Below are 22,845 nucleotides of genomic sequence, written 5' to 3'. Positions count from 1 at the left end.
CTGGGATTCCAGAATAAATACTGAAATTGGCAGGACACATAGTATCCTTCCTCTCAGTGGGTCACGTGAGGACACTGCCTAACATCCACCATGTGTGTATTTGGAGAGACAATAGTTATGTCCCCACAAACCCTTGCATGTCTCTTGTGCCAGAAGGAACTGCTGTGTCCTACCTTCTGATCCAATCCAAAATGTCATCAAAATCTGTCTCCAAAGACCTGTACATTTTTTTGTTTTTGGACAGAGGAGTGTCCTCCCAGCCTCCTAAGAGAATGGCTCCAATGAAGTCATGCCAAATGCTGAGTAAATGGGAGTGTTTTTTTTTTTTTTAAGTGGAAACTGTAATGCTATGCTGTGGCCACATTTTCACAATACTTCGGGGGTGGGGAGGGCTGTTCTGCTCCCGGGATAGGCTGGAAGGTTACTTAACATTTTGTTCAGAGGAAACACGTCTCAGATGCAAGAGTCAAGACCCAAGTCATGAGACCCACTGCAGTCAAACCCTGGCACCGGTCCCAAGTGCTTCCACACAGCTGTGCCTGTACCCAAACAAAACGACCTAGAACAAGCCTACAGGGAAAAAAATGAAGCAAAATCTAGCAATCTTCGGAATTTCAGCACGTGGCATTTCAGGAAGCTGATCCTTGAGTTGTTTTATTTCTAAACTTGTCCCAAGTGCAGCTGAAGGTGGTAGCTCTCAACATCAAAGGGGTAATAAGGCAGAGGAATTACTTACTCATTTTATAGCCAATTATTACTGAGAGCAACTGGGTCTTATATTGATACAGGAAGCTGTTAAAGAACTAGTACTGGGCGGAGAGGCAGACTGCAGGACAATTTTTGTGGAAAAACATGTAATAGATTAAAACACAGCAAAATAAGTAAAATAATGCTAACTGTGGTTTGTAGGTATACAGCTTTTATGTTATTTTTTCCTTTTGTAACCTTCTATATTTTTGCAAATACAGAAAAAATGTAAAAAATGTAAAAAAATGGATTAAAACATTTTTCAAAAAGAAAAATAAGAAAGCTATGTTTGGAAGCGCCTTCATATCTTAAGTTAGTTCGAAACATCCTAAGAAAGAGCTGGGAACAGTGCTGTGGCACAGCAGGTAAAACTACTAGTTACAGTACCAGAATCTGATGTGAGCACCTGTTCAAGTCCTAGCTGCTCTATTTTGGTCTAGATTCTCATTAATGATGTGGAAAGGCAGCACAAGATGGTCCAGGTGCTTGGGCTCTGCTACCTGCATGGGAGACTGGGAAGAAATTCCTGGCTCCTGGCTCCTGGATTTAGACTGGCTTAGCTCCAGGTGTTGTGGCCATTTGGGGAGGGAATCAGTGGATGGAAGATTCTCTCTCTCTCTCTGTAACTCTACCTTTCAAACAAACAAATGAATTAAAAAAAAAAAAGAATTTTTTTTTTTAAAAAGTTCTTCTAGAATCTCAGCTAAACTGTACATTATCTTGGGGATAATGACATCCATTTTGATAAGACAGCTGGACTTCACCTCACAAAGATGCTGAAGAGTGCTTATTGAAATCAAGAACCAAAATAAGGGCACAGTATTTCCATTCTTTAATTTTGTCAATTTGAGAGATTAAATGCCTAATATCTTCCATGAAAATCTTAAATGCTTATTTTTGAAAAATAGGATTAATAGAGAAAGAAATCTTTTTTTTCAAAAAGTATCATCACTTAGAAATCAGGCTGAGAATTAGCTGCGAAGAAGTGTATTTCATACACACACACACACACACGTCTGAAGGAGGGAGAATCCAAGAAAATCACGTCAGGACTCACCTTGCCAGCAAGATCCCTTGATATTCTTCCAGTTGTCTCATGAAGCTGGGGTTGGGTTTGGTCACTGTTCGTCTTTCCTTTACGTAGTCATAGGCTCGGTCCAGATTCCAGCCATATTCCTTCATTGCATAGGCAATTACAGTGGAGGCTGAGCGACTCACCCCCATCTTACAGTGTACAAGACATTTAGATCCATGTTTCCTAGTTTACAAAATTGAGGTAAAGGAAAGAGAACAACAGTGAGTACATTTTAAAAGCCTGCTTCTAGATTTTTCTATGTCTCCTTGCTTACCCTTCCATTTTCTTGCTATGTAATTCTTCCACCTGCTACACTTTTGCAAGTCTATAATCAAATGTGTGGGTAGGACAGGCAGCTCTAGTGTAATTTTAAATACTATTCAACGTTAATAATAACTTTCTTTAATTCATTCAGGAAACATTTGCCAAAAATTTATCATGTGTTAGACAATGTGCAAGGTGCTGGGCTGCAAACCTAAGTAACATACAGTCTTTTATCTTTAAAGGACAGGATTCAATGGGAGAAAAAGAAAAGCTTTCCAAATGGTGCGAATGATGACAGGCACAGAGGGAACACTCATGGATTTAGGGACTGGAGTGTGTGACAGAGGTCAATCTCCTCAAAGCCTCAGGGGGCATGCTTCACGGCAGGTACTCCCACGGGGTACACGTGTGGCAGGCATTCATCTAATTTATTCAAACAGCATGAGTTATTTCCAGTTTAAAATCCAAGAAGGGTTCTGGCTCTGCAGGAGAGCACAAAGCAAATGGAACCAGCCTTTCTCTCTGCTTCCCCAAAAGCTCTTGGTATCGCTGTCCATGACAGCCTGTCCAGGGCTGCATGGGATGCATCACTCAGCTTTCTTGGTGGTGAGGGATAAATGAGAATTACCTTTTTGCTCTTTTTATTTTTTAACAGGAGAAAATTAAGTTATCATAAGGGTATACCAACAAATTATCCCTGTCTTAACATGTTTAGCATGTCAGAACTTACTACTTGGATAAGACTATTATTTGGTTACACCAATTTCTTCTAGTAGCATATTACCATATTTGGCACACAGTAACCTTCAAATATTTTTCAAATGTGCAAACAAGTGTGGGGATCTACTGATCAGATTTGCCAGCTGTTTAAGTAGGTGCATTTTAATATCTGGGAAAAAAAGATTATTACTTGTCACTCATGCACGTGGAATCTATCCCAAGTGTCTATTCTAATAAGTCAACTATATACCTATGAACCTAAAGGGAGACAACTACTCATTCACTCATTCACTCACTCACTCATTCACTCACTCACCTGAAGGAGGTAGAAAAGCCCTTTTCCAGAAACTTACAAAACTGCCTCTGGAAACAGAGCCAGAGCCACATGAAAGAGTTAAGCATCGATGCAAGGAGGTATGCAGTCAGGTGCCAAAATGAGGGAGCCAGATAAGTTACAGGAATGCAGAAAATGTTCCAGAATAATTGAAACAGTCTCAAAGGTAAGATTAACCTTCTACTAGCTAATCAGGAACAAAATTTTGGGGTCTCAAGATTGGTGCAAGGCTGTGTCAATGTGCTTATGTTATTCAAAATGACAAGGAAATACTGGTTTCACTTATGGCAACATTTAGGCTTACAGATAGGAAACCAATGCACAGTGAGTAACTCGGAAGATTAGATACATGCTCTGTATTTCCTCATCAAACTCTGACAACTTTAATGCATCAATTTCAGGCCCATGGAAAGTAACCAAACTTGGACAGAGTCGAGTAAAAGACAACTATAAAATCCATTTCTACGAACACATCTGTTTGGCACATTTTCAACTGGGCTTTTTCAGTGGTTAGACTCAACTTACGTAATGAAGGATATGAACTCAGTTCCCATCATCCCAGTCCTATTCTCTGGAACTGCTCTCTACCCAATATCAAACATCTAGATTAAGCACAGCATCCCATTAGGAATTGGGATCCTGATTCGGGTGAGACAGAGGGCACACTCAGGAGAGGAATTCTCTCAGGCAGAAAAGCAGGTGCCTCCATTTGTGCCCTGGAAGCCCCTGGAATCTTTCCCTTACCCCAGCTGGAATTAGGCCTTTTCACTGGGACAGGGGCTTCGCTTTGCATGTTAGCTTCTGTGGCTGAGATTCCAACTACTTGCCTAGTCTTTTTTTGTTGTTGTTGTTAAAAATTTATTCATTTTTAATGGAAAGTCAGATTTACAGAGAGGAGGAGACACACAGAGAAAGGTTTTCCATCCATTGGTTCACTCCCTAAGTAGCCACAATGGCTGCAGCTGAGCCAATCTGAAGCCAGGAGCTTCCTCCAGGTCCCTAAGGATCCCAAGGCCTTAGGCCATCCTCGACTGATTTCCCAGGTCTTAAGCAGGGAGCTGGATGGGAAGCAGGGCTGCTGGGATTAGAACCAGTGCCCCTGTGGGATCCCAGTACGTGCTAGGCAAGGACTTTAGCCACTAGGCTACCACGTGGGGCCCAGGAAGGTTCTTTTGAGAGGTGTGGAATCATTCTTAAAGGAGACTTTAATTTTGTTACAAAGACCAATTTATTTAAGGAAGACATCATAAGGGCCATACTGTACTATAAAAATAAAAGGAATCAAAGAACAGGAAAGGCTTCTAAAGCTCATTGTATTTCTCCCCTTATCTTCAGTGGGGAAGACAAGCATTCTTTTTTTTTTTTTTTTTAGAGGCCATTGCTACAACACTGTACTTACCAGCACAAATATAATCCTGCTATCGGCACTGTTACAGTGTTGCAATTTACCAGGCTGTTTAGAACATTAGACAGACAATGCTATTTCATCTGCTTTTGCTTTCAAAAGACAACCTACCAAGGTCCAAGTGTTTGTAACACACACAAATTGCAAACAGACCTTTAACAACCAGACTGCCAACAACATGGCCAAGCCATAAACAAGTAAAAAAAATCACAAGTTGTGGGTGTAGGAAACCAAAGCCCATCTCCAGGAGAATGTAATGGCCCTTTTTCAGCTCCCAGTCCCCCTTGCTCACTGCCAAATAGAGAAGGAATGTTCAGTGATACCTGTGGAAGGCACTGCAACTTTCTAGATCATGTCCAAACATAGCAGACAGAAATCTAGTCACAGATCCCCTAAGCAGAAGTGTAAAATAGTGGTCTAGATGATGCCCAGGGTCAGCTTGGGTTGCTATTTGTAATGTCATTATTGAAAATATTCATTAGCTTCATCTGCAAGTACAGTGGCCCTGTCCTTCGGTGTCCCTCAGGATTCATTCCTCATCTGCATGTACAGTGGCCTTATCCACGGATGTCCCTAGGCAGTAATTCCATACCCCCAAGACCGCAGAGCTCGCTGCTGAGCAGCCAGCGGGTAGAGCCCAGCACTAGCTGGTGCTCTGGCCGCTTACAAGCCTAGGACCTTCCCCCACCATGTGGCCAGGAGAGTCAAGACAAGTATTCTCATCTGAGAGAATTTCTACTCTGCCTTCAAAATCTTCTCATTGGCAATTTGAGAAGCATTTCATTCATAAATTCTTCTATTTTTCATTTCTATTTCTTTTGTTGCAGTGTTAAGTCTATCTTACTTATTCTTCTTCTTCTTATTGCTAATGGAAACTATCAATATGAAGCTACTTTCTCCTAGAGATTCCATTTACTTAAAGGAAAAACATTAAATCACTAAAAAGAAAAGAAAACTCATAGGCCAGTATCTCATAGGCCAGTATTTTTATTTCCTGAGCACCAGCTGTAAGTTATCTGCAGCCCTCATAGACCCAGCCATGTGTGGCACAGGAGGAAGTTTGTTAGAGCATGAATGTGGGATTACCACTCACTTTGCTTTAGAGATGAATTTGTAAGTGTCATTCCAGTAAGCCAGGAGGTCTGTTGCCTCTTCATCATACACCCGGATGTTGTGATATTCAAAGACTCCTGGGAAGAAGTTATCTATTTCTCGAGTGACATTCAAGATATACCGTACCCTGTGAGGAAATCAAGAGAGAACATGTGTACAATCCAATCTACTCAGGCAAAATCCAATTTCCAGCACTATTTTTGTTACCTAAAATTGGCCTAATAGCTGCACTTTCAGACCAGAGATGGTCTCCCCAAGAAACTGTTGAATTTATCTGGACAATAAGATTCTGGACTCTATGCATGGTACATGCTTGCAATGAAGGAACCATGACTGGATTTGAATGGTACTACTGCAACAATGTGGAAGAATCCATAATGTGGGGGAAGGGCATAGGGAGGGGATGGAGGAATCCCAGAGCTTATGAAACTGTGCATAAAACGAAATTAAATAAATGAAAAAAAATTGGCTTAATGCACATGCTGAAGTGAAACACACAAAAAAATGATGATGAAAGCTCAAAAAGAGGAGGCTACATTTATATAGTAGAGAAACTGAGTCCTTGTCTGGGCATACCTGGGCACAGTTATATCCCATGTTCAACATCTGAATATTATTTCAGATTATGTAGAGTTACACAGCCTTATCAATATGATATAAACTTCATATTTTACTCTGAAAAATCGATCTGTGGCCCATAATCTGACAACTTCAGTTACTAAAATAACCAGCAATTTGTTATTTGGAAGTCATTTGTATGAAGTCATTCTTCTGAAACCTCAATATAAAGACAAGGAAGAGAATTTATTCCTATTTTACTTTTTTCTGGTAGTGAGCAAAGAGATTTATTGAACAGAAAAACAGAGAAAACAGTGGAAGTGGTGTCTTAAGCACAATTTTGATGAACAGAGCAAAACTAACAGTCACAGAGTGGGGACACAAGACTTAAAAGACCAGAATTGTAATCCTGTCTAGCTGTTCAAAACAAAAAGCCATCAAAGGTGCCAGCACAATGGCGCAGTTGGCTGATCTCTACCTGTAAGCACCAGCACCTAACTGGGTGCTGTTTCATGTCCCAGCTGCTCCACTTTCCAACCGGATCCCTGATTTTGGCCAGAGAAAGCTTCAGGAAGATGGCCCAAGTTTTTGGGACCCTGTACCCTTGTGGGAGATCTAGAGGAGGCTCCTTGCTCCAGACTTCCGATCACCTCAGCTCTGGTCATTGTGGCTATTTGGGGAGTGAACCAACAGATGGAAAAATCTTTCCCACTCTCCTCCTCTCTGTAAAATCTACTTTTCCAATTAAAAAATAAAAAAAGCTGAGTCCAGTGCGGTAGCTTAACAGCTAAAGTCCTTGCCTTACATACACCAGGATCCCATGTGGGCGCCAGTTCTAATCCTGGCTTCTCTGCTTCCCATCCAGCTCCCTGCTTGTGGCCTGGAAAAGCAGTGGAGGGCAGCCCAAAGCCTTGAGACCCTGCACCCATGTGGGAGACCTGGAAGAGGCTCTGGACTCCTGGCTTTGGATTGGCACAGCTCTGGCCATTGTGGACACTTGAGGAGTAAATCATCAGATGGAATATGTTTCTCTCTCTCTCTCCTCCTCTCTGTATATCTATCTGACTTTCCAATACAAATAAAAAATTAATCTTCAAAAATAAAAAGCCATAATAAGGGTGTGATTTCAGAAGGGTGTGACTGGTAATTTCTTCTGAACGCCAGATTGTTAGACTTTGCTCTATTATTCCGTTTAAACTACACAACAGGCAAATGAGGCCAAGGCTCAACTGGTCAGAGACTGTTGGACTTAAACCTTCCTCAACTCCATCTGGCTGCATTCTTGGCTGTAGCATTCCTGACTGGTGTAGCCAAAGGTCCTCTCCTACTGATATGCTAACAGAAAAGGGTTTCTCTTTCAAAAGTTTCTTCTTTTTCTCATTATCTAATCAATCAATAAATGCTTAAACTCACTTTATTAAAGGTTATCATCTCTCAGCGTTGTGCAGCCTTAGGTATCGCTGGAGTTTACTCCAACAGCAGAATATAGATTCACTATTTTTCTTTCTGCAGAAGCTGCTTCCTACTTAGAAACAAATGTAAGATTCCAGAAACTCAATCCATGAAGTCAAAGAAATGAGTACAGCAAGCAGGAATCATAGCTAATCGAAGTTAAACTGAAGTGGCTCATTTTTTTTCTGGGATATGAACTGAATCTGCTTTAAACTGACAAAAAATAAACTGGCATCAAAGTTCAATTCCAAAAAAGAACTGTATTTTTTCATTTATAAAGCAAGGAAACAGTAGGAATGCAAAATGGTGTGACTGCTGCAGAAAACAGTCTAGCAGATTCCCAAAAACTTAGTCATAAGGTTACTGTATGACTCAAAAATCCCTTCCTTAAGTATAAATTAAGGATAAATGAAAATGCAGTCCACTCAAAAACTTGTGTAGGAAAAAACCACAGCAGCCTTATCTGTAACAGCCAAAAAACAGCCTTTACAGCTGATGGGCATTAGTTGTTTTTATAGGATAGGGGGAGAAAGGGAAAGGAAATGACTGCTAAAGGGTACGGGCTTTCTCTTTGGGTTGAAAAAAAAGTTTAAAATTGTTTGTGGTAATAACTGCACAATGCTGTGAATATGCTAAAAATGACTGAACTGTGTATCTTAAATGGCTGAGCTGTACAGAATCTGAATGATACTTCAACACAACTGTCAGAAAGAGGCAAGCATACTCCCTTGTTTAGTTTCAAATAAAGATGAACAGCTTTTCACTTCAGTCCTTGGCCTTGGTAATGCTGTTCTCTAGATGCCTAAGCCTTTTCATTTCAGAGCTGTAAAGCAGCACCTGCTCACTGAGACTGACAATCTTTGAAACTTCTTTGCCGTCTTACTATGAAGTGGTGACTACATGGAACAGCTTTGTACTTGGAATAAAACTATAAAGCCAACAGATGGGGTGAATGTGGCCCTACTGTCAAAGTCACACTTGAAAATTCCAGAAATTATACACATGGAATTGAACATACAGCTTCATGTATGTACTGCTGAACATCTTTGATTCTTCATGTGTTAAAGTTTTTATGAACCACCCTGAACTTACGAAACATGATCCAAGCAGATGATTGGGCATCTCAGCGTAAGTATTTTAAGGCAGCTGGACAGAGTTACATTTTATAGGTTAACCTTATAGGACACAAATGAGATACATGGGTTATGTTTTAAAGTCAGAGTGTATATGTATACAATGTGGTTACAATGCATGTTACAAAAATTGCTATATTATTATTAATGTTTTTTGCACTGCTATATTAAAACTCACTCTTCATATTAAACACTGGTTTAGGTTTAATTTTTAATGGTTGAGGACTGATTGGCTTTGCCCAGTCTTGGATGTTGTGGCTATTTTGGGGGAGTAAACCAGTGGATGGTAACTGTTTCTGTGTTACCCTCTGTCACTCTGTCTTTCAAATAAATACATAATTTTTTAAAAGGTCAAGGATTTACATAGCTGTCAAAATTTCTGCTCCACTCTCAATTTTTAAAAGATTTATTGATTTGAAAAGGCAAAGTTACAGAGGGAAGAGGGAGAGATCTAACTCATCTTAAAGTGCCAGTGGACAACTGCTGGGGCTTGGGCCAGACTGAAGCCAGGACCCAGGCACTTCATCTAAGTCTCCCACATGGATGCAGAGATCTAAGCACTGCTCTGCTTTGCTGCTTTCGCAGGTATATTAGCAGGGAGTTCAATTGGAAGTGGAGCAGCTGAAACTCAAATCACAGACGGTTGATTCATCACCTTCGCCATAACACCAAGCCATTAAAGAAATCTTAAACAGATTCCTGTATATGTAGCAGACAGGATATTAATATTTGGTTGAATCAGGGGCCCTCACCCTTTTGGGGGCTGTTTCAAGGATCTTAATCAGTAAGTAATTTATGTAGATTTAGGCTTTCTAAGCACAAACAGGGAAACTGACAGATATATCATTAGGATTAGAAGCCAGGTCTTTCAGTTCCAGGCTGCTTTACAAAATTGATTTTCTGGGCCTGGTACGGTAGCCCAGTGGCTAAAGTCCTCACTTTGCATGCGCCGGGAACCCATATGGATGCTGGTTTGTTTCCCGGCTGCCTCACTTCCCTTCCAGCTCTCTGCTTGTGGCCTGGGAAAGCAGTCAAGGATGGCCCAAAGCCTTGGGGCCCTGCACCCACGTGGGAGACCTGGAAGAGGCTCTGGGCTCCTGGCTTAGTATTGGCTTAGCTCGGGCAGTTGCAGCTACTTGGGGAGTGAATCATTAGATAGAAGATCTCTGTCTCTCCTCATCTTCGCATATCTGCCTTTCCAATAAAAATAAATAAATCTTAAAAAAAAAGAAAAAAAGGGGAAATTGATTTATTTCCTGTGAATGGCTAGTACATAGCACTGTGCTTACCCCACCAAAGATACTCAGTAAATGTTGAATGAAAAGCCCTGTGAACCCAACATGTAATTCTATGAATGCTGACATATAAGCAGAAGCCAAAAATTACATTTGATGATGAACAGCACTAAAGGTACGCACAAATGTTTTTGAAAGCCCATCCATTAAAGCAGCTGATCCTTCTTGGGAGGTAGGGGTTGGGCAGTGAGAAAATAGTTGTTTAAATTTTTATTAATTACACTTGATTATACTCAATTGGAAGCAACTCAAAAGATTACAGTTCTCCACTAATATTCCCTTGTGGGAAACTTAAAGCAGGGACTCTTGTCACTCTAACAGAGCATGTGTATGCACTTACCCTCGGTTCTGTAAGTCTTCTAGGTTTGAGGCATTCCACTCTGAGCCCTGTGGAATCAAAAAGACAAAGTCAGGAAGAAACTAGCAAGCCACTCAAATGTAATACTGGAAAAGCAGTCTTTTGAGGGAAGAAGCAGTTTCTTTTTAGAAACAGCCAGTACCATGTACCCAGTGTCCTTTAAGTGTCAGGCACTTCATATGCTATCACATTTAGCTTTCACAAATGGCAGACTGGGACAGCTATCTTCAAGGGCCAGTGCTGAGCTACAGCAAGTTAAGCTGCTGCCTGAGATGCCAGCCTCTCCAAGCTGCTCCATTTCTGATCCAGCTCCCAGGTGCTACCTCTGGGAAAGTAGCAGAGGTTATTCTAAGTACTTGGGCCCCTGGCACTCACACGGGAGGTCTTGATGGAGTTCCAGGCTCCTGGTCTTGGCCTGGCTCGGTCTTGGCTGTAGTGGCCATTTGGGGAGTGAATTATCAATTGAGGATCTCTCTGTCCCCTGCCTCTCTCTCTCTCTAACTCTTCCTTTCAGATAAATCTCTTAAAAACTATCTTCATTTTCTTAGACAAGAAAACCAATATTGATAGAAATCAAATAATTTTTGCTTAAAATCCAAAAGCAGCAGATGGCTTGGATTATCATCCAATCTAAAATATTTTCTATTATTCTCACCTATAGTAATCTGATTACTAGAGCCTAGTGGTCACCTATACAGCATCTATGCTAATTCGTAATGTGACATTCCTAATTCTTGGTGCTCCAAAAACTCATCTATTTTACTAACAGAATAGATTCAGTATTATTATATCAGTAAGACTGCCAACAATAAACTCATTAAGTTCAAATTTTATCTGTATTTTCCTCATTCTATCTCCCTTAGCAATATAATTAAAGGATCATGCTTAGAAATTATTTGAATTAATATTTCTTTCTGTGAGATTATGAATGTGATGTGCATTTGGGTCAAATCTGCCCATTTGCACTCAATTTTAAAATATGCTTTTTCCATTCTTTTCTATTCAACTTGAATATGCAAAATTTCTACATGGTTACAAGTTTTAGGCTCACCTTTATCTCATCAATTCCCATGGGTAACCATTTCCAAGAATTTCAGTTTTATTAAGCTGTATTTTGAAAAGAAAAAAAAATCTGCAAAAATGTACTTACTGACACTTCCAATTACATTACCACTTCTTATACACAAAGTAGTATGGTACATAGTTCTCTTTGCTTTCTTCACTTTAAAATTTATTAATTTAAAGATTTATCTATATTTGTGAAAAGCCAGAATTATAGAGAGAGAGAGAGAGAGAGAAAGAGAGAGAGAGAGAGAGAGAGAGAGAGAGAGAGAGAGAGAGAGAGAGAGAGAAACAGAGAGAGAGAGAGCAGGGAGCTGCACCGGAAGTGTAGCAAATGGGACATGAACTGGTGCCCCTCTGGGATGCCTGTGCCATAGGTGGAGGATTATTTCACTATACCACTGTGCCAGCTTTTGCAACGTATCTTTAAAATGATTCCATAGACTATTTCATAGAGATCTTCCTCATTTTTGTCTTATATTTGTACAGTACTTGACTGGGCAGTGATACATACTGGCTTAAACAGTCTCCTATGGATGCATGTTTCCGTATTTATAGAGGTTGAACTGCTGGGCCAAAGGCTAAATGCAGTTTTTTTAGACACTGCTAAATCCCACTCAGCAGGGCTTGAGGTAAGTCTGCATTCCTATCAGCAAATGCATTAGAGTAGCACTTTCTCCACAGCCTTGCCAACAAAAGGTGTGGCTAAACTTCTGAAATTTTGTCGGAGAAGAAACATTATTTCAGCTTGGTTTCAATCTGTATTTCTCCTATGAGTAAAAGTGAGCGATCTTTCAATGTTTTGGTCCATTTTTTATCTTTGTGCTGTCTCTATCTTTTGAGAAGGCAAATAATTAAAAGTGTTTATCTCAGAGTCAGATACACCAAATGGTATTTAGCAATAGAAGAACTAGGTTCAAGCACTGACTTCCCTCCTGTGGAACATAAGGAAAACTGCTGAGTCTCTCTGCCTTCATTTTCCTTATCTGTAAAATGGAACACGCTTCCTATTCTACTCCTATATATTTAAATATTGATTTATTTATTCATATTGGAAAGTCAGATATATAGAGAGAAGGAGAGACAGAGTTCTTCTGTCTGTTGATTCACTCCTCAAGCAGCCATGATAGTCGGAGCTGCGCCAATCTGAGCCAGGAACCAGAAGCCAGGCGCCTCCTCCAGGTCTCCTGCGTGGGTGCAGGGTCCCAAGGCTTTGGGCCGTCCTTGACTGCTTCCCCAGGACACAAGCAGGGAGCTGGTTGGGAAGTGGGGCTGCTGGGATTAGAATTGGCACCCATATGGGATCCTGGCGCGTGCAAGGTGAGGACTTTAGCTGTTAAGCTACTGCATGAGGCTCACTTCTAAATATTTAACAGGAATCTTTTTCTTAAAGTTACGCAAATAAAATTTCCTTCATATTCCAATGGAAAAATCCTCTCTCCATGGCCAAGATTCAAACACAGTCTAACACTTCCCCTCTTTTCTCATCATCCATGTGTCTGCTGCTTGTGTTCCTGGTGATGTCTCCTAATTGTCTGGTCAGGTGTTAGCTATGTTCCTTCATTCCAGTAGTCTTTTCTGAGTATCTGTCTCATACGGTTCATCACTTTTTCCTCTGAAATGAGATCAGACCATACAAATGCCAGTCTCATGCCTGGCACAATAAAGAGGATCATGCTCACTAATGCAAGATCAACTAAGTGCATGAAACACTTTGAAGAGTGTCAAGTGTTATATAAGTACTATCATCATATTACAAATAATCTGGAATCTGGCTGCTGAACTGAGATATTACAAGGACACTGTGCCAAAGTTCCTTTTAGGAAAAGGTCATAAGCCATGGACAACAGATCTTTTCTACAGAACACAGCTTGGCTGACTTGTTTTAAAAAAATAAAAGGGGGGGGGGAGGTTTGGTTCCAAAGGCACTGTGCTCAAGCTCAGAAAACTAGCCCTTGCACTTAAGACACAGGCAAGAACCATAAAGAAGTTCAAGGAGATGGAAACTAAATAGGGCTGAATGGCTAAACTGGAGGGAGCCAGGGAAATGTGAGCGCATCACTTCTTATTTTAGAAATCTAAATCCTCTTTAGAACTATGTCCAGTTAGATGGAAATATTCCTGACGTGATGGGAAGATTCCATGGCTTTTATCTATCTGTCCAAAGAGACTTGAATCAGTGAATCCCACAGAAAGTGACTGGGCTTGTGGTTAGGGCTAGTATAGGTTTAACCTGAAAGAACTGCGGTCAACTCGGTGTAACTACTCCACAGACGCAATGCCCACCCATAGCCCTTCAGGCTTACAATGACAATTCCATGGAATATGGCCATGTTCTACATAACAATAAAGAACACATCCTAATAAATTAAAAATGAAACCTTAGGTGTATATAATATATTCTCAAGTAAATTCTCTTGCATCTTTCAGTCTGGTTCTTTTTTAATAGACCCATGTAACTGATTTTTTTTTTAAAATGTTATGCTCAGAAAAATAGCCTTGCCAATTGTTTCAAGCAAACTAAAAAAGAACACATTTATAGCAAATAAGGATTGTATTGGGGGGATTATGTTAAAATAAAATCTTCAAGGATGGGCAAGCCTGTCGATAACTTTTTCTAAATTACATCACAACCTATAGCCTCAATATTGTTAGGCCATATTATGTGTAACCAGACAGAACTTCTCTAAAAACTTTCTCTTCTAAAGGAGCAGTTCATGCCATATATCTGGATCAGAGAGAAAAATTACAAGTGTATAATATGATTAAAACTACCCCTTTGATTACTGTCTCATCTATTCATACACCCTCCATTGTTCTGTACCTACAGTAAGAGTAACCAGTTTCAGGCTGGATTTTTCCTTGACAATGAAACTATTCTAAAAGTGTTTATAATGTCAAGCCCTAAAGAAGACTGGCAGTAAAAATCTGACTACTTTTTAAATTTGGGAGTAAAATTACCAGTTGTGTGTTCAATATTTTTGTGTTTCTCTTGTTTAACTAAGAAAGCTGCCTGCTCTTCTGCCAAGGGTCTCTAGTCACATCTGGTGTTTTCTCAGCCAAGTCGGACAGCCTCCAGGAGAGCTGTTAATACTGAAATCTGGCTGGGCACAAGCTTCCAGTTCAGAGAAACAGAGCACTTACAAGGGCGTGGAAGAACCTCTTTTTCTAGAAACAATACCCTGGTTTCCCACTAATCAGTTCTCTCTTCTCACTGAGGATTTACTTAAAATTATGTTCTACACTGTCCCTCTCCATACAGTTTACAAATAAGCAGATCTCTGTGCAGTGCACCACAGAGCTCTTTTCTGACAGAGGTGAAAAATCTTGCCTCTCCTCACACAATCTGGTTGAGCTCCAGGCATGGCAGTTATGCACAAGATGAGATAACTTTGCAGAAAATTAACACCACCGCCTGCAGCTGGGAGATCTCTTTTTGTGTGTCAACAGCTGGGAAAGCGAACAGCACACAGCCTCACTGGAGAAGACATACAGGCTTGGATACAGAATGCGGGGTGTGAAGGCAGGAAGCCACCGAGGAACAAGCATAGGAAGATGTTCAGACAAGATGTTTGTGCAATCATTAACTTTGATAAGAGATACATTTTAGGATGGAAGTTATTTCTCCAATAAAATCCTCACAATGGGAAGACAATGTTCATTCCCTAGAAAACAGATTTTTCCTTTGTTCAAAAATATGTACATAGATACAGATTTAAAGACTAGAAAACTATGATACTGTATCAGTGGGTACAGATAATAAATCTAAGGCAGTATAAAGTGCAGTATCAAGAGTGAAGCCAAAGGCCTGGTGTGGTAGCCTAGTGGTTGAAGTCCTCGCCTTGCATGTGTCAGGATACCATGTGGGCGCTGGTTCATGTCGCTGTGATCCCGCTTCCCATCCAGCTCCCTGCTAGTGGCCTGGACAAGCAGTCAAGGACTGCCCAAAGCCTTGGGTCCCCGCACCCACGTGGGAGACCCAGGAGAAGCTCCTGGCTCTTGATTCATTCAGCTCTGGCTGTTGCAGCCACTTGTGGAGTGAACCAGTGGATGGAAGATGTTTATATCTCCTTCTCCTCTGTATATATGCCTGTCCAATAAGTATAAATACATCTTAAAAAAAAGAGTGTAGCCAAATGTATATTGCAGACTTTGGCTGATAACAAGGTATTCAAATGGGTTCACCAATGATACTACAGGTACCACGCTGATGTAGGACGCGCAGAGGAGGGAAGCTGTGTGTGTTTGTGGGCAAGGCATTATGTGAACAATCTGTTTTGCTGTGAATCTAAAACTTAATAAAGTACATATGTCATACATATATGCTTTTATAACAAATACAAACTTTAAGGTATATAACAAAAGGTAGAAATGATTGCTGTTGGGATAATTAAAAGTGATTTACTGTCTTGTAAAATTTTCTAGAACAAACATCTATTATTTTTAAAAGTAAAGAACTCAAGACAGAAAATGCCTGACAATCATGGAACCATACTATGAATCTACTGGTAAAAATATTGAAATGCATTAGAAGTAGCCTAGGGAAATGTAATGTTTGGGAGGGGTGTATTAAGATTATTCTTTCTGTTTATGGTACCATTAACATTTGCTTGAGTGTCTTAAGTCAAACAAGTTAACTAGTCAGAAGTTGACTATCGATATTCAAAAGTCTATTGACATGATGAATATCGAGCTATATAATAGCTCAATGAGAAAGGGACTTCCATGTTTGCAGCTTTGGCTACATGGAGACAGTTTAGGGCGGGACCCACTTAAATAAGCGAGTTCTAAGTTTTCTATAGAATACACAAAAATTCTTTCCAACAACGTAAGAGCTGGATATGCTCAAAATCTCATGGAAAGATACAAAAAAGAAAACCCAGCCAGGGGCTGTATCAATGGAAAGGCTGATGATAGTCCACGGTACGACACACATCCAGAAATGGCAACACACACTGAGGGTTACCGTAATGGAGAAGTTGTTCTCTTCCTAGCTCAGCCTTTCATGAGTAACTTCATAGCTATACTCTACTATGACTCACTGAGAGACACACATACTCTAGAGTTTCAGCAAGTTAAATCAGGGCACAAGCCGCCAATGGCACCACGTCCGATTGCCTGGTGAAAGAAACTCCTGAATACTGAGGGGAAGTGATGTAGTTTGGTCAGTTCTTGTGCATTTATTTTTCCTGTTTCTTGGCTTCTAATCATAGGAAGTGGAATCTAAGCTGGCTTAATTCTTTGTTAGTATTTTTGTTCAAAGTGTGCGGGAAGTAGAACCAAAAACGTTTTGACACTCCTTTACTGATTCTGATTATCCTCTGTTCCCACTATTGTATACAGACAAAAACCAGAATTTCTTTTCTAAAAAAATATGATTCACTTATTGTTATTATTTTAGAGATTTATCAATTTGTTTGAAAAGCAGAATTACAGAGAGAGAAGGAGAGACAGAGATCTCCCATCAGCTAGTCCACTCTCTAAATGGCTTCAACAGCCAGTAGGGAGCAGGGTTGGAAGCAGCGTAGCTGGGACTTGAACTGGCACCATATGGGATGCTGGTGCTGCACATGGAGACTTAGCTTACTGTTCCACACCACCAGTCCTTAAAATTCTTTAACATTGGAGGCATACAGGTCTTAGGCTGTTAGAAGTTTTATGAGCCTGTTAATGAGGTCTCTTTGAGTTAACAACAGGTTTCTGTTCAAGAACCACAAATAACTTTTAGTATATGTGCTGCCAAAGTGAGTACATGAACCACAAAAAACTTTTAGTCACTCACTTTTTGTTCATTATAAAAGGACCTGGGGGAGTCAAAATTTAGCTTACAGGGTTTCATATGTTTAAATGCCAATAACCTCTTAGTTACAAGTAGTTTCTAGACACAGCTGTACCAGACTTCAGATAAATCTGACATATTTGAGAGAATGATGATAAAGAATCATCCTATTTGGATATATTTTATAAATCTGTAACGGAGTATTCTGGAAAGCAGATGAAACATTTGACAACCTCAGGGGGGAAAAGCCTGATCAGCATTTGCACATTTCCTTGGTGTAAATGGCCCACCACAGTCAATCTAAATCCACCAGCATGATGTTACCACTGAAAGAGGAACGGGGGGAAGACATACACACACAACGTCATGCTGCACATGCAAATAATCTTAAGAACACAAATAATATGGAAGTGATGAGTACTTACAACCTTTATCATATAACTGAACAATTTCCCATTATGGGTCTAAATGAACCACCTTTAGCATACTAGTTAAAATGGTTCTAAAACTTACCAGGAATACATGCTCAAATATCTGTGTAGGGCTATCCATCTGACCAAGGATCACTATCATTTCATTATCTATAAATTCCTTAAATTCCCGCAAATTGCACACCATCTGCATCTCCAACTCCGTTCGTATCTGAAACAAAGATGGCATTTTGTACTAGTATTCTCTTTATGTCTGTGTGTATGTATATATATTTTTCTGTATGCATGTATGTCTTAAATCTTTTTAAAAGTTCTTAGATTAACATGTAATTCTTGTACAGTGCTACAGGATATCATGCAATATTTCAACACACTTATACAGCATAAATTCAAAAAATCAGGCAATTTATATTTGCTTTCCCCATATTTTTAAATCATATTCCATTTTTAATCTTCTACCTCCTTTTTATCCCACTCCTTGCCTTGGGCCAGTGAGGATTCAAGCTATCTTACCTCTTTGGATGTGATATTCTCCAAATCTTTTTGCATCATAATCTCTCTTAATTTGGTTTTAATTAGCCTTTCTGTTCGCTCACGCTCAGTTGGTCTGAGAAGAGAGAAGTAGAAAATTTAACCAAGTTAATGAATATATCATTTGCTTATCTTTGCAAATTAGCAATTCTACTTCTATTATTCTCAAATTTACACTGAGGAGGCAAAGCAAAGGAAAATTAAGATTTCTGAAAGTTTATTTTCAGGATGTACAAAATCATAAACATGTAGAAGCTATTACTTTAAGAGGTTATATTTATATGTGTTTAAAGGTCTTTAAATATTCATATATTCAGATTTGCAAAGGAGTGAAGACAAGCTGGATGGAGGCTGGGGTTCTGGTGCAGTGAGTTATGTTGTGGTACTGGCACCCCATACTGGAGGAGCAGTTCGAGTCCCAGCTGATCTGCTATTTTTTTTTTTTAAAGATTTATCCATTTTTGGGTCCTGTGCACTGGTCTTGAACGCATTGGGATCCCATATGGGTACCGGTTCTAATCCCAGCAGCTAAATAAAAAAATGTTTTTGGAAAGTCATATATACAGAGAGGAGGTGAGACAGAGAGGAAGATCTTCTGTCTGATGGTTCACTCCCCAAGTGGCTGCAATGGCTGGAGCTGAGCCAATCAAAAGCCAGGAGCCAGGAGCCTCTTTCGGGTCTCCCATGCAGGTGCAGATTCCAAGGCTTTGGGCCATCCTCTACTCTTATCCCAGGCCACAAGCAGTGAGCTGGTAGGAAAATGGGACTGCCAGGACATGAACCGGTGCCCATATGGGATCCTAGCTGTGCATGCAAGGTGAGGACTCCAGCCACCAGGCTACCATGCTGGGCCCTAGTCCCGGCTGCTCTGCTTCTAATCCAGCTCCCTGTGAATGTGCCTGGGAAGGCATCAGAAGATTCCCTAAGTACCTGGGCCACTGGTTTTGGTTTCAGACTTGGCTCCTGCAGACATCTGAGAAGTAAATCAGAGGATGGAAGATCTCTGCTTTTTTCTCTGTAACTTTGCCTTTCAAATAACTAAAATAAAATCTTTTTTTTTTTTGAAGATTTATTTTTATTATTTTTTCATTGGAAAGGCGGATATACAGAGAGGAGAGACAGAGACAAAGATCTTCCGTCCGATGATTCACTCCCCAAGTGAGCGCAACGGGCCGATACTGTGCCGATCCGAAGCCAGGAGCCAAAGCTTTGGGCCGTGCCGGGCCCAATAAAATCTTTTAAAAAAGATAAACTGGTATGGGCCCGGCGTGGTGGCGCAGTGGTTAAGGTCCTCGCCTTGTACGCCCGGGATACCATATGGGCGCCGGTTCTATCCCGGCAGCCCTGCTTCCCTTCCAGCTCCCTGCCTGTGGCCTGGGAAAGCAGTCAAGGACAGCACAAAGCTTTGGGAACCTGTACCCGCATGGGAGACCCGGAAGAGGCTCCTGGCTTTGGATCGGCGTAGCATCGACCATTGCACTCACTTGGGGAGTGAATCTTTGGATGGAAGATCTTCCTCTCTGTCTCTCCTCTCTGTATATCCACCTTTCCAATCAAGACATTATAAAAATAAATTTTTTTTAAAAAAAGATAAACTGGTAATATACTGAATGTAATGCCTTAATCATCACATCTGTACTTTCCCATCAAATACCCTGAATATCACTTTCTGAGCTAGAATACTAAGGTGCGTCACCAGTGATGTGACCCACTAAACAACTGGGTATTTCAAAGCTTCAAATGCCAGCCTATGCTGATGACTCATTGCTGTGATTCTAGAAAATAGGAAAGTGGGAAGACTGACTTTGTCTTTTTATTTTTTTTTTAAAAAAGGATTTATTTATTTTATTCCCACAATAATCAAGGTTTGGGCCAGGATGAAGATAGAAGCCAGAAACTCCAACTTGGTTCGCACATGGGTGGCAGGAGCGCCAGTACTTAGGCCATCACCTGCGGCTTGCCCAGGCACATTAGCAGGACGCTGGACCAGAAGTAGAGCAGCTGGCACTTGAGCCAGCAGTATAGTGGCGCAAGCAGTGGTTTAACCTGCTGCATAGTGGTGCTGGCTGGCTGTCTTCTTCAGTAAGGCAAATTCGGTCCTAAGGTGGGCTGCAGGACCAGCTACCTAAAATACTTGCATCCAAAATGCTTTCTGTTTCATGAAATCACTCATAATATCTCTGTGAAGTTGTAATTCTTATTTTATAGAAAAAGGAAACAAACACCTGGAAAGTTATAGTGTATGATCACACATATACCAGCAGGGACTCAGAACTCAGCCCTGCCCAACATTCGGCTTGCTAAGCTGTGTTGCTTCCCTTAGCTTTCTAACGCTCCTAAAATTATCCCTGAAATTTTAACGTTGGTTCAATGTAACCGGAAACATCTCTCTAAAAGCATTATTTAACATGATACATAATTTGGGTGAGGCTGACAGTACTTTCTGTGACATCTTTCCCTCCATCTACTCAAGAAAGGTATGTGCACTGCCTCCCCTTATTTGGAGATGAAATGGACTATGCCTTTAGGCATCCTGCCTGCCCTTGATGCCTGCCGCCTTATCACTGACTGCAAAAATAGCTTCAGTCTTCTCCAAAGATGGATTCCCCAACACCACGGCCTCAGGATTCCCCAAATCTTGTTCTTACTTCTCATAAACCCTGAAGAATATAACCAATACTTCTACCATGTCCCTGTCAATTAGCCAATCTTGACTAGGTTTTTTTTTTTCCCCTTTCTTTGACCAGGTTTACAATTCTTACCCATTCTTCATTTTTCCCAGACATAGCTAATGATAAAAGTAAATGTATACTTTAAGTCTTCCATTTCAAAGAAATAATAGTAAAAAAATTAAGCACCTCTGAGTATGGGTTAGAGTGCCTAGTTTAGCAATCTTTCTCTCAATCCCTCATACTTGTTTGAACACAGTGATTTGGGAGCAGACAGATCTAGTTTCAACCCCAGCTTGGCTATTTACTGCTGGTAGGATCTTGAGAAGCGTTCTTTGCTTCCCTGAGCTGCTGTTTCCTTTTAACGAGGATGGCAACAATGCCTGTCCTATGATATTAAATGAGACACCATACATGCAGTGTCCTGTGCAGCACGTGATGCACACTGGGATCACACATGTACGTTCCATGTATTTTCAGTGTTCTTTTCTAGGTTTCTCAAGTCAAACTAGGGAAGAAAAAGGAGTGAAAAAAAAAAACTATAACACACAGTTTTCCTTCTTTAATTTCACTTGCAAAATAATTTAGAAAACATAAAAAAATACTAAGAGAGGAAAAAAGCTACAGAAATTCCTCTATCTTGAGATAATTACTAATACTCTGACCTAGAGCTTACATGTATCCTTCCATGAACAGACATTTGGTTACTAAACATATCTTAAATTTGGGGTTACATCATATATATACTAAGAACTAACATTTAAGAAACCACTGCCATGTGGTTTGGGACCACCTTTTATAGATCTTTTCGGCTTATGACTATAGAGATAGTATGAGCAACTACATTTTTTCCCTTTACGTTATAATGTCTAAATCTTGGCTAACAAAAATCAGGCATAGGACAAAGCATTTTTGTCTCTCATGTAAGTCTGGTTTAGAATATACTTTCTTGAAATCTGAGATATTTCTCGCAATTATTATCCCAGGGTACAACAGACTCTTAAAAAAAAAAAGAAAGAAAAAAACCTTATGTATTTGGGAGTGAGAAAGTTCAATCTACCCAGTGGTTCACTATCCAAATAACCACGGTGGCTGGGCTGGGCATCCAGGAGGGAAGGCGATGGAAATCTCCCACATGGATGACAGGAACATGAGGACTTCCTGCCACTACCACTGCCTCCCACAGCATACATTGGCAGGAAGTTTTAGTATGCAGCCAGAACTGGGAACTGAATCCAAGCACTCCGAGCTCGGATAAATGCCTGCTTTCCTAAGGGATTTTACAAAGACCAGGGCTGCTAAAAAGGAGGTTCTAAACAGTAATACCCTAGGCAAAAAACAAACAAACAAAACAACTATTTTATTTTTTCCCCTTTATTAACTGCCATTATTTAAACGAAATCTTAAAAATTATCATGAATTGGGGCCGGCACCATGGTTCAATTGGCTAATCCTCTGATTACAGGTGCTGACATCCCATATGGGCACCTGTTCATGCCCTGGTTGCCCCAGTTTCCATCCAGCTTCCTGCTTGTGGCCTGGGAAAGCAGTGGAGGACGGCAGAAGTCCTTGGGAGTCTGCACCCAAGTGGGAGACCTGGAAGAGGCTCCTGGCTCTGGATTGGCTAGTTTTGGCTGTTGTGGCTATTTGTGGAGTGAATCAGTGGATTGGAAGATTTTTCTGTCTCTTCTTGTCTTTGTAAAATCTATCTTTCCAGCAAAAATAAATAAATCTTTTAAAAAATCATGAATTGTTTTGGAATTACTTTAGGAATCTAAAGGTGAATCCTATTGGTAAGGTTAGAGTAAGGAGCTACTTTTCTTTCCTAGCTATAACACAGTCTGAAAGTGCAGAAAAATTCCGAGCAAAATAAACATCTTTATTAATTCTAAAGCAGAAATTAAGTGTAAAAAATTTCC

At 40.4% G+C, this 22,845-nt stretch overlaps 1 protein-coding gene across 3 annotated transcripts in view; it reads right to left on the bottom strand.

Annotated features, from left to right (window-relative positions):
* The window catches only part of SSH2 (slingshot protein phosphatase 2), a 213,160-nt gene that overhangs the window by 17,686 nt on the left and 172,629 nt on the right, over positions 1 to 22,845 (bottom strand). For all 3 annotated transcript variants that reach the window (XM_041000224.1, XM_041000223.1, XM_041000222.1), the window contains 5 exons: positions 18,240 to 18,333; positions 17,809 to 17,937; positions 10,437 to 10,483; positions 5,639 to 5,785; positions 1,805 to 2,005 (listed from right to left, as the gene is read on the bottom strand). In XM_041000224.1, coding sequence (XP_040856158.1) covers positions 1,805 to 2,005; positions 5,639 to 5,785; positions 10,437 to 10,483; positions 17,809 to 17,937; positions 18,240 to 18,333 — 618 coding nt within the window. The remainder of the gene's footprint in view (positions 1 to 1,804; positions 2,006 to 5,638; positions 5,786 to 10,436; positions 10,484 to 17,808; positions 17,938 to 18,239; positions 18,334 to 22,845) is intronic.

This window comes from Ochotona curzoniae, unplaced genomic scaffold (assembly GCF_017591425.1).
Source record: "Ochotona curzoniae isolate NIBS_2020 unplaced genomic scaffold, NIBS_Ocur_1.0 scaffold_2453, whole genome shotgun sequence".
NCBI classification, from domain to species: domain Eukaryota; kingdom Metazoa; phylum Chordata; class Mammalia; order Lagomorpha; family Ochotonidae; genus Ochotona; species Ochotona curzoniae.
This window is presented reverse-complemented; position numbering and strand designations above follow the sequence as displayed.